The 12857-nt window shown below is 45.4% G+C and overlaps 1 protein-coding gene across 1 annotated transcript; it reads left to right on the top strand.

The window, feature by feature from the left end:
• Window positions 1–1593: 1593 nt before the first annotated feature.
• Window positions 1594–4557, top strand: LOC112903058 (putative pentatricopeptide repeat-containing protein At5g52630). The gene is made up of 2 exons (XM_025972266.1): window positions 1594–1852; window positions 2023–4557. Exons 1-2 carry the CDS (start codon window positions 1736–1738, stop codon window positions 4222–4224), a joined length of 2319 nt encoding a protein of 772 aa, XP_025828051.1. The 5' UTR covers window positions 1594–1735; the 3' UTR covers window positions 4225–4557.
• Window positions 4558–12857: the final 8300 nt, after the last annotated feature.

The following is a 12857-nucleotide window of genomic DNA, read 5'->3' as shown; positions in this document are numbered from 1 at the left end:
ATATTTTTGCTCAACCAGGGGCACAAGAGAGTGAACAGCACCAAATATCAGCTCAAACCGATGAAAGATATGATCGGTACAATTTCAGGAGCATTTGGGAAAACTGGTGCTGGAACTTTGTAGCCCGAATCAAGTGCCTTCCTGATTTTTTTAATTTTTTTAATGTGCAACTTTTCGAGAGCTTTTTGGAAAAAAAAATTCACCTCAATTGGAGTTCCGAGCGAAAAATTATGCCCGATTTAAGGAGGACTCTCCGAATTAGGGTTTGTGGCGGTGGAAACTGATTCGGATACGAATAGGTGGATTGGTGGTGGATGGAAAAGTTTCTGTAGATTGATTTTTTTTTTGTGGATGGCAGCGGATGAAATAAACAAAAGTGAATTAAAACAAATCTAAGCCAGCAACCAAACTCAACCTAGGACACGAACTCAGAACTACGGACTCCGAAACTAAATTGTGCAAAAGGCCAAGCAAGGGTTGTAGGTCGGAACAAGTAATAATTTTTTTTGGCTTTTTGTGGACTATAGGACGAAAACAAAATAAATCTAAAGGCACACGAGAATATCTCACGGGCAACCTGATAACTGATACCACTTGATAGGAGGTTGAATCCCGATCTTCCGAGAGGTACGGTAAACTTGATTGGTGGAGAACTCGACGTTGATGATCCAAGGCTCCAAACGAACAGAACCCCGCAATCACTACACCACTGCTCTGTTGGTTATCATCCATATCACACGAATGACCTCGCCACGAAGGCTTATCCCTGCAAGCGCAATCAAGAACACAAGCAAGAACAGGAGATGCAATCAAACAGACTTGATTACGAGGTGGAGTCTCACAAACCGAGGAACGGCGACACTGTTCGATGACAGATTGAATCTAAGAAAAATCCAAACCCTAAAGTGGCGACGGCTACTGAATAAAAGGAAGTTAGGGGTGTGCAAGTCCCCTGGACGCAACCCTAACGGGCTTCAACACGGTACATAGGCCAACGGCCCAAAAGACGGTGACACAGCATCCTGTTAGATTCTGGATGTCCACTTGTCTCGACGATTCCCGTCGACTCAGAAGGAATTTTGAGGTGGGACCAGCGCCATTGGAAGCTCTATGAAATTCTGGTTCCAACCATATATAGAACGTCCAAATCCGACTCCGTATGTGGCCAGGGTGTCAGTTTTGGTGAAGTAAGGTTCTGAAATCCGAGGTGGAGTCGAAGTCGAGTTGGATATGGACTTCTCCTTGGTGTGGACGTCCTTATCTCCTCCTCCTTGAATTATTGGCCTTCTCCAAGTCCTTGCTGGTCCTATCCATTATTCTTAATCAATAACATATGCATGGAACTAAGCATAAGTTCTGAAAACAATTGACAAGATTAGAACGTATCTGTAGATCCAACTGTCACGCACCTGATCTAGTGATCGGTCGTTACAATGAGAGATGTCCTTCCGAGACTTATCGATTATGTTTCCACGCTGACAGTGTGAAAACTGATTTCGCCTACGCACGCATCTCAAAGCACATCCAGCTGGTAAGACCGAGACCCAGCTGATCCGGCGTCAGTTGAGGTAGCCGTTCGGTTTCCCTCCCTCCCACAGTCCCACTCCCTTATCAGTGTTATCCCCTTCCTCCTTCCTCGCCTCGCCACCCACCACAGAACTCATGGAATCCTCCTCCCTCCCGCGCCGCTGCTGATGCTCCCCTCGCCTCCTCCCCTCTGACACCGCGCCTGCCAATGGCCTCCGTCCCGTCCCTCGCCGTCTCCGGGGGGGCCGCCGCCGCCTCCTTCCCGGCGGCCGCCGGCGCTGACGCCCGGAGGCCGCCGCCCAGCTCTGTCGCCGTTGCTGACAAGGTGGCCGGACATTCTCTTCGCCCTCTGCCCTCACATTAACCGGATTTTCCTGTGTTCGTTATGCTTAGTGGGCTCATCAAAAAGCCAAAACTGCAATCTTTGAGAGCAGCTACTGCTACCACCGCGAGGTAATGATCGATTGGCTCACCCATTTACTCCCATCTCTGCAGAGCAACTCGAATGGCAGGAGCATCCAAGTGGCGCAGAACGGAGGCGGCATGGAGGCGCCGCTGCGGCCCCTCGATGTGGAGGAAGCGATGGGCATGCTCAGGGAGGCGAAGACGGTGCGGTCGGCGATGTACGTGCCGCTCCTGCACCGATGCGTCGAGGCAGGCAGCCTCGGCGACGCCAGGGCCGTGCACGGGCACATGGTAAAGACGGGGACGGGCGCGGACATGTTCGTCGCGACGTCTCTGGTCAACGCCTACATGCGGTGCGGGGCGAGCCGGGACGCGCGCACGCTGTTCGACGGAATGCCGGAGAAGAACGTTGTGACGTGGACGGCGCTCATCACGGGGTACACCCTCAACTCGCAGCCGGCGGTGGCGCTGGAGGTGTTCGTCGCGATGCTGGATGCCGGGAGGTACCCTTCGCATTTCACGCTGGGCGCGACGCTGAGTGCTTGCTCTGCTTCGGACAACGTTGGTGTGGGCAAGCAGGTCCATGGATATATGATTAAGTACGGTGCTGAATCCATCACGAGCATTGGGAACTCCCTCTGTCGATTGTATGCCAAGTCTGGGAGCTTGGAATCAGCTATGAGGGCCTTCCAGAGGGTCCCTGACAAGAACGTCATCACGTGGACAACGATGATATCTGCCTGCGCTGAAGATGAGAATTTTGTGGAGCTTGGACTGACACTCTTCCTTGATATGCTTATGGATGGAGTGATGCCTAATGAGTTTACCTTGACGAGTGTCATGAGCTTGTGTGGTACAAGGCTAGATCTGAACCTGGGGAAGCAAGTCCAAGCCTTCTGCTTCAAAATTGGTTGTGAGACGAACCTTCCAGTACAGAACTCAACGATGTACCTCTATTTAAGAAAGGGTGAAACCGAGGAGGCCATGCATTTGTTTGAAGAGATGGACGATGTCAGTATTATCACGTGGAATGCGATGATCTCGGGCTATGCTCAGATCATGGAGATAGCTAAGGATGATCTCCATGCTCGTTCCAGAGGGTTCCAGGCGCTCAAGATTTTTCGCGACCTCAAGCGGTCTTCAATGAAGCCAGATTTGTTCACCTTCTCAAGCATTCTCTCTGTTTGCAGTGCTATGATGGCCTTGGAGCAGGGTGAGCAAATCCATGCTCAAACGATAAAGACTGGTTTCTTGTCAGATGTTGTGGTTAACAGCGCACTGGTGAACATGTATAACAAGTGTGGATGCATCGAAGATGCAACTAAAGCATTTGTCGAGATGTCAACACGGACTCTTGTCACATGGACTTCTATGATCTCAGGGTACTCACAGCATGGCCGGTCCCAGGAAGCGATTCAACTCTTCGAGGACATGAGATTTGCTGGGGTAAAACCAAATGAAATCACATTTGTAAGTGTGCTTTCAGCCTGTAGCTATGCTGGTTTAGTAGATGAGGCTGAGCGCTACTTCAACATGATGAAGGAAGAGTACAAAATAGAGCCTGTTGTGGACCACTATGGCTGCATGATTGACATGTTTGTGCGCCTGGGCCGGTTGGACGATGCATTTTCCTTCATCAAAAGGACGGGTTTTGAACCAAATGAGGCCATCTGGTCCAGTTTGGTTGCTGGATGTCGGAGTCATGGAAACATGGAGCTTGCCTTCTATGCTGCTGATAGACTGCTCGAGCTCAACCCAAAAGGCATCGAAACCTATGTATTACTGTTGAACATGTACATTTCCACTGGGAGGTGGCATGATGTGGCAAGAGTACGGAAGCTAATGAAACAAGAGGATCTAGGAATCCTTAGGGATCGCAGCTGGATTACGATCAAAGACAAGGTCTATTTCTTCAGAGCTAATGACAAGACTCATGAACAGAGTGACGACCTGTATCAACTGCTAGAGAATCTGCTGGAGAAAGCTAAAACCATTGGCTATGAACCTTACCAGAATGCAGAGTTGTCTGACAGTGAGGATGACGAGAAGCCTGCTGCAGGTTCCCTAAAGCACCACAGTGAGAGATTAGCTGTTGCACTGGGTTTGCTCCAAACACCTCCAGGCGCAACAATTCGCATCACAAAGAACATTACTATGTGCAGGGACTGCCACAGCTCAATTAAGTTCTTTTCATTACTTGCAAACAGAGAGATTGTTGTCCGTGACAGTAAACGCCTTCACAAGTTCATGGATGGCCGATGCTCCTGTGGGGATTTTAGTTCACTATTATGAGCACAAGAACCTGGAAATTTCAGCAATATCCTACTCCCAAGGCTCAAGATTTTTGTCCTGGGAATAGGTCACACCCTGCATGGACTTTTGTTTGATGCAAGGTACTCTGAGCTGATCACTCTGCACTCTGCAGTGAGTTTGTAGATTTTCGTCTGAAAGTAAATTTTGTTCAGTCAGCATCTGTAACATATGACCCAAAAACTCAGATCAGATTTGTCGAATATGCCTACACGGTTAGCAATATAGGAGGGTGAATATCTTTGTAACTGTTGTAAATGCTGGCCTACTGATAGGATCAGATTTTGCTGTTTGAATTCACAATTTTGAGATTAACCGCCCCATCCGTTGGTGTCACATCCCAAAAGTTCAAGTTTGGGATGTGAATATCTTTTCGAATATTTTCATCCATTTTCTAAATTTTCTGAGAATTTTCCAGATTTTTTCTGTCTTTTATTCTCTACTTCTAGAGCTAATCAAATTTTCGTAAACATCTACATTCCTTTTCGCACTCCCTGAAATATTTTATTTGAGCTTATCATATCCTAAATATTCTGTGGGAATTTTGTTTTACAGAATTTTTGGGATTAAAATTCTTTTTCTGAGCTAATTTCTTTTTCCTTTTCTACCTATTGTTCTTCTTTTCTTTCTCTTTTTCCTTCCCGGGCCAGTTTCCTCCTTCCTCCTGGGCTGAACTGCCCTGCTAGCCCAGCCAGGTTACCCCGCACGTGCACAGCCGAGTCCGCTCGGAATACCTCGCGCCAGCCCAGTCTCGCATCTGTACGCTAATAGAAAACGAGTTTTTTTAAAAATGGGGATAAAAAAATTAAAATTCGAAAAAGGGAGCTGGATGGGAGAAATTAGGAAAATGTGTACCTCCTGCCCTTTGAACGGGCGGGAAATGTGGGGCCGAGGACCTCCCGCCCACCTATCGGGCGGGAGGTTAAAAAAAATTTTCAGGGGTCTCTTCGCGAAAAAGAAAAGTTTTTTATTCGCGAAGAGGTCCCTAAAGCAGGCGTCCCGCCCGGCTAGTGGGCGGTAGGTCCCCTGGTTATGATTTTTGTTATATTTTTTTAGAATTTATGTTTCACAAACTATTTGAAATTCAGACTTTTTTCAAATACAAGATTTATTCGCCATACTCTTATGTACGCATATAAAATTTTAATTCAATTTTACGAAGAAGATTACGGTATGTAAAACTTGTAAGAAGATGGTTAAACGATACCATTTTGCAACGTAGAATTCAAATATTACGATAGTACAATACATGAAGCCATTAAAAATAAAATAATATGATTACAAACATTACAAATATTACAATATTACAAATACATGAATCCAAATATTCTGTCTTTAGTCAATGCGGCAAATATTACAAATACGCATCCAGGTCTGATACAATCTCAACGCGCAAATATTACATATGAGCAAACAACGTTCAAATAAAATTACAACTAAATGATGCTTGATGACGTACTAGCACTCGATCGGCGACGTCTCCCACTCCTTGATGCAACCGGAGGTCTTCCATCTATAGCATCACCTTTAGGGCCAGCTTCAGCAGAACTGGGGCCAGCATCATTGTTTGGACAACAATTATACGTGTGTCCAATCTAATTACATGCACTGCAGCGCTATATCCTCGGACGGAGCTCTGACTCATCCATATCATTATGAATATGCCGTGTCTGACGGCGCCCTCTCTTAACCCGTGATGATCTTAGGTCTGGAATATATATAACAGGAATGATCCAACCAAACGGAACCTATAGATCTCATACTGGCAGGTGCTGACAGTTGTCTCCTTTCTGAAGTAATGGAAAACATATATATCGACAGGATATCGAATATCCTCACAAGCAGCCATTACATGAGAAAGGTAAGTGCAGCAACTTGGGCCTCATGCATAAGCAACAACAAGTTCCATCAAACTTGAGAATGTACTCCTTTACAGGAGTTTGACGTCTCATGCCACGTCGCGCTCTATCTTTAGGAGATACCTCAAACTTGAGCTCCTGTGTACCACATTGCCGTACGTGGTGTAGCCGGGCGCTTTCTGCCTTCTTAGTCATATATTCTGTTATCATTTTCCCAAAATATCTGTCAGGATCTTGCATGAATACCTGATTTTTAGTGAACCACTCCTAAAGTAATCGGTACACCCGCGGACGATGAATTCCACAATTGCAACCAGTGGAAGCCCACGAACACCTCGCAACATCCAATTGTAAACCTCGGCGAAGTTGGTGGTCATTATGCCGTACCTTGCACCATCGGTATCATAAAGTAACGCCCACTTCTCCTTAGGTTCATTCTCAATCCATTCAGAAAAGATTTTCACCGCTGACCCAGACCTTCTGCGAATACGTGCAGTATCTGTTGGCAAAGGACACAAAGCCTCTGCTTCATCCTGTGCAGTTATGTTTTTTGATGCGTCCTCGGCTCTTTTCTTCCCGGTCAGTTCATCAAATTTCTGCCACTGCTTGTTAAATTTTTGCTGATTCGTTTTCTTGCATAGTCTCTTGAACATATCCATAAGGTGCTTGTTCTTGAATTGCCTGAAAAAGTTTGCACCTATATGTCTCATGCACCACCTACTGCCAACATCACGCCACTTGGGCGGCTCTCCGGTCTCCACACACCCCTGCTGCTAATCTAGTATTGCCCTCAGTATGCCGGCGTGACGATCATGAATCAGGCAGACATCTTCCCTATCCCGAACGACTGCAAGCTTAACCCGTTCCAGGAACCAGTACCAACTATCTGTGTTCTCACTCTCAACAAAAGCAAAAGCAACAGGAAGCAACTGATTGTTTCCATCCACTCCAATAGCTGTCAGCATTTGCAATCTATACTTTCCTGTGAGAAAGGTCCCATTGATGCAAAGAAGAGGCCGGCAGTGTTGGAATGCGTTAATACATGGCCCCAAGCTGAAAGACCCGCTGCAATATGTAGGGCGGACCTTCTCTTCTGTCTAGAGTTTTCAGGTCATAATAGCTTTCAGGATTTCTCTGACATAGGACGGCCAGCAATCGAGGAACATTATCATATGCAGCCTCGAACGTACCAAACCTCATCTCCAACACCTTTTGTTTTGCACTCCACGCCTTGCTGTACGAGATGGTATACTTGTACTTTTCCTGAATATACCGGATAATAGACTTTGGTTCATATGACATGTTCTCTACTATCATCCCGTACATCTCATTTACGATGTATTGCGATGTAAGGTTGCGATGGGTCTTCTGCACCCCCGGCAAATGACAAGTGTGCTGAGTGACAATTGAGCATTCCCAATAATCTTTCCATTTACCCATACAGGCATGCACCCGCCACGGACAGCCCTCCTTCACACATACCATATCGTACTTACGAGATTTGCACTCGACTGTTTTAAATTCTCGCATAAGAGAGAGAGAGAGACCAACACTTAACAGCTTCCTTCACCTCTTCAATTGAGTGGTACCTCGCACCCTGGACAATTTCATTCTCCCTGCAATCCGAAGGCCCGCTAGATCCGTCATCTACGACAAGATGACTGAAGTCGCTGCTTACCCATTCTTCAGGCACATCATCATCATCATTAGACGAATCGGCATTCATTGCTTCATCCAATTCACGTTCTTCATCTTGCAGCTGTTCAACAATAAAGGGTATGTTCTTCCCCTCATCAGCCACGCATTGAGGTACTGCGGTGCCACCTGCCTCAATGTTTGCCTCCTCAACTTCTTCATCAATATTTTCATCCCTCGGCGCAGCTTCAATGTTTATCAAAGGGTTCTGGTGCACACTGTCAAGGAGTACCAGTGGCTATTGCCAATGACTTGCATTTTGCAGATAAGTTAACCAGTCCTCGTTGCTTGCAAGTGGCATCAGCTCCCAGATCAAAGCGTGAGTGGTACAATTTATGATGCACTGAACACTCACGGTGTATGTCTCCTGATTAATCCTTAATCCCCTCATTAACCAGTTGCATAGGGATTCAAATATCCTCTCGTGCGGTCTGGTAATTCCTCTGACTGCACAGTTGAATTCACTTAAATCTACCCCATTCGGCCCATAAATCACATTTCCTTCTCCGTAATATATACTGAAAATACTCTTCTCGGAAGACATATCTATCAATCATTAATAAACTAGTTATACTACATATTAATACACAACGACGACCCTAAGTTTCAGCGATTCTCAGATTATATTTTACAGATTCTAAACTATTCAGAATATAAATTATACTAAAAATAAATGAAAATACTAAAAACTATTCAAAACATAACTACTCTAAGAAATATTTCCTAGATTATAGTTATTTTCATCTAATTATACGGCTAGAATGAGAATATACCTCCAAATCGACGTATGAACAGGGCTTCGCCGCTTTGTCTTCTCTCTTCCTCTCCTCTCTTTCTTTTTTTCTAATTTTTGCTGGATAAAATGAAATTTTTGGGGCAGGTTGGGGCTTATATAGCCGGGGGGTCCTCCCGCCCGACCAAAGGGCGGGATGCCCCTCAGGACCACATCCCGCCCGTTGGGTGGGTGGGATGCCCCCGCAGGGACCTCTTCACGAATTTCTTATTTGCGAAGAGGCCCTCGGGGAACCTCCTGGCCCCACGCCTCCCGTCCGATCAGCGGGCGGGAGATACCCATTTTTCAAAATGTTCCCAACCGGCACCCCTTTTTCCAATTTTATTTTTTTATCCCTTTTTTTAAAAAAAAATCAATAGAAAACGTCGAGCCACGTGTGCCCCGCTTCCGCCTCTGCCCGCTCGCCGCGCCATCTAAGTGCGCAGCGCCACCCGCGCTATTGCCACGGCTGCCGAAATATCGAGCGCCACCGCCGGCTCGATTCGCTGCGGCTAGGAGGCGCCGACACAAGCCGCCACCATCACGATTCACGAGCACCCCAGACCGTCATCCCTCCCCTCTGCCTTGCCATTTTGGCCCGTCTGCGAGGAGCTGCAGCAGTGCGACCACCTCCACGACGCCGAGCCGCACCTGCCCCGCCCCCTCCCCCTCCTTGTCGAGGTCCCGGCGCCGGACGAGTCTCGCCGCTGAAGCCGAGCTGCCGCCGCCCGTCGACTCGCAGAGACATCCTTCCTTAGTCGTCGTTGGTTCAACGTAAGGATACAAGTATCTAACAGCATCTATTGAATCAGCTAATTAATTACGATTTATTTTTCCTCCCATATTATTTACCTACAATTCTTCTCCGTGTGAGTTTTCTCCATGCGTGCTGGAACCGCATCAATTAATCTATCCCGTGTGAGTTTTCTCCATCGTCGCCCTCTGTCTCGCCGTTCTGGCCCTCTCTCATCTCTATCTCGGTGTCGTCCGTGTGGCAGGGTCACGGGAAGCTACGCCACCGCATCTCGTCGCTAGTCTGCAGCAGCAGCCAAGCCCACAGCCCAGCACCAACAACCGCTCTAACTTCCTCCGTGCTGCACCCCATAGTGAGATCCCCATCCCGCTGGCTTTCCGTTTTGTCGCTTCCCATCTAATTCCGTGCACCGTAGGCCGACCTAGTGTTTTCCGGTGAAGTTCCGGTCATGCAGGGGCGAAGCCAGAAATTATGGCCACCGGGATGATCATCGTATTAGGACAGGATCATCAACATTAAAAATAGTATGTAACAATAGCTTTACATAGGATTATCGGAACTTCGTTGGTGTCGCGGATCCCGACGACAAGCCGTAGCTCCGCCTCGGCGGTCATGTGCAGTAGCTATGTCCATGGCGCCACCGTGAATCGTTGTCGTCGTTGTGTGCTGGAGCAAGGAGATGGAGCAGCAGCCGTTAGATCCTATATCAATAGTCTGCTTTAGATCATAACTTACCCCTTCGTGAACCAATCAATCAATGCCACGTGTCCCACATAATCCTAGTCAGCGCACACATGTGGATTCCAGTCAGCACCACGTGTGCAAAACGTCAGCACCTAAGCGCAGTCAACCTTCTTTTTGCATCTAAACCTGTGCACTTGCTTGTAATTGCAGTACAACCGTTCTATGTCATGCTAATCTTGCATTCTAGCCCTAAAACCTTGGTAATTACTATTCCCACCCTAATCCTTGGATGTTTACACATAAACCCTTATTGTTTTCCTTATTTAATCCAATTGTTCAGATATCCTTGGTAATTCTGTTTCAGCCCTTCACGACTTTAGATAATTACAAATAGGTCCCTAAAACTTCAAGCCCTCCTATTTCCGTTTTCAGCGTTTCTTATGCTCTCGCGATTGTATTTTGAGCCCCTATCCTTTACTGTGCTATTTTAATGCTTTTCTTATATTTGATGTTGTGTTCTTAGTTGTGCCTGTTTATTTATTTGTTGTATGTTTGTACCCGATGCTTGTCGCGAGTAGAAGAAACCCAGGTCGAGAGCTCTGAAGGTTACGAGATGCAAGGACAAGTGTTGAAGACTCTAAGCAGCTATTCTTTAAAATAGAGGCAAAATATATTCCTTGACCATATTTTGTCCTAATAACCTTTATTTATTTGTACGTTTGCATGCATTAATTTGACGGGTTCCTATTTGTCCATATTGATTATCTATGTCCTTGAAAGCTGGATTATGTAATTTCTTTACTTGGGTAGTTTGCTTAGTCGCTAAACTATGGTTATGGGTGGTTTATCAACATTGATACATGACTTATATCTTTTGGAACCACTTTGATGAATTGGTGACAATAATTAATTTAAAGTATGGAGAAATATCCGGAAAAACAGTGCAACCACAAGTACTATATGACTCTGATCTTGACTAATTAATTGGATTTCTCTAACTTATTAGTAGCTTACCGAAAGACGCAAGAGGGGGGACTAGGTTCAAGAGGAGTACTCGGTCCGCCAAAGGAGTTGGTATGCCTACAGGGTACACTCACTTTTTGGGAGGGTGCACTCGCCTAGCGGCTGAAACCTTAGCGGGCTGCTACTTGTTAGGGAGTCTTTGCAAAGGTCTCGTAGTATACTCATAGAGTCATACCTCGGAAGTGTGATGATGGTGCCTGATAAGCACTGTGTGATGGGTAACACAACTTGTTGGTAAAGTGTGCGACCTCTGCAAAGTGTAAAACTGATATATCAGCCGCGCTCACGGTTAAGAGCGGTCTGGATCCTCACATGACTTATTTAAATTGAACTTATGTTAATCCAGTAATTTAATTGTTCAAATTGTATTTTATTACTCAGTTATCTCTTTATTTATAAATGTGGGCAATATTCTTTCATAGCTTAGTAAATAGTTTGTTAATGTTCAACTGGTCGTTCAAATGTTTACCGCTTTATTCAGCCAGCCTTTTTATTCAGCCAGCCTTTATCTTGTTTAAGGCTTGCATGTCATTTATTTTTCAATATACTTATTGAGTACTAACCATAACTGTACTCACAATTGCTAAAAACGCTGCTCAGAAGAAAGTTGCTATGAAATTTCTGAAGATGTTGCTGAGTTTTAGACATACGAAACTCCCTGTCGATTGTCGGTGAAGTTGGAGATTTCGTTTTTAGGATAAGCTATATGTGTCTCATAGTATCTTAGTCGTTGTAAGTTTCTTTTTTTGATATTATTGCTTATTATTCCATTATAACATCGCTATATGTATGAAATTTGCTCCTGGCATATGCATTCGGTTTTGTTTTAAAAACCGGGCGTGACAGTTGGCCTCTATTGTGAATGAAAATTCTCGGTGCTATTAATACAGCTATTCTATGACACCATTTTTTCTAAGAAAACAATACCATTATTTGCAGTTACAGGCTTAGTGCTGATAAAAACAGACAACTATGATTTGTATCTGAATTGGCTTCTGAAGCTGGCTACCTGAATGAACAATTCAGCGATATTTCCGTATAGTTCGAGTTGCAGGCTATTGCAGCCATGTAATAATTAGCTAGTTTATATGGTATTTTTGACCGAGGTACAAAAAATAATCTTGGAAATAGATTTTTTTTTACACACACTCTAGTAAAAGTAAGGCAATCAAATCCTAACTGGGCCTCACAGGCAGGAATGAAACCAACTGGACCATGTGCCTGGGGCGCCACAAGAGTTGCTACTCAACTGCGCAGCTCGAGGCCCAGCTACTCTCCTGTCCTACATCGAAACAGGACTTTCAATGTCGGTATTTGGACTAAACATTTGAATTCAATAAAGTAAAAATGCCCGTTCGTCTTAGGTTTTTTGTCCAAGCCGAGGTAACATATTTTCCTTAGCCGTATGCATTTTCTTTGACTTAACTCGATTGGTGAAATGCTCAGGTCTACTTGCAAATCAAGGTACGTGGATACTTTATGATAGGACCGCATAGTATGGATCCCAAAGCAAACAATTAAGGAAGAATCTCATACGAAATCCTCTTGGAACTTGATTTAACATGATCATTCAATGCCCTTGACTGAAGAAACTTTTCAAGGACACATCAATGTGTCGATCAGTCACCCTCTAATAAGCTCCGATCCTAATCAATTCTGTAGCCATCTTCTGATCCGATCGATCATGATGAACCCGTGCAGCTTCCTGTGTATTGCAAACACCCTTCTCTGCTTGGATCTGACTGATCCTGACTAAAATCTCCCGGACAACGACAAATCCTGTCATCGGGATGCCTGCTAATTCAAACACGTCGGCATAGTGTGCAAG

This window comes from Panicum hallii, chromosome 8 (genome assembly GCF_002211085.1).
Source record: "Panicum hallii strain FIL2 chromosome 8, PHallii_v3.1, whole genome shotgun sequence".
NCBI lineage: Eukaryota > Viridiplantae > Streptophyta > Magnoliopsida > Poales > Poaceae > Panicum > Panicum hallii.
Note: the sequence above shows the minus strand (reverse complement) of the source record. Positions and strands in the feature narration are given on the sequence as shown.

What these genes read in the sequence shown, in the direction of transcription:
- LOC112903058 (XM_025972266.1), top strand. Translation starts at nt 1,736, where the DNA reads ATGGCCTCCGTCCCGTCCCTCGCCGTCTCCGGGGGGGCCGCCGCCGCC. An exon ending in CTGTCGCCGTTGCTGACAAG is followed by an intron (nt 1,853 to 2,022) that starts GTGGCCGGACAT and finishes CCATCTCTGCAG; the next exon opens with AGCAACTCGAATGGCAGGAG.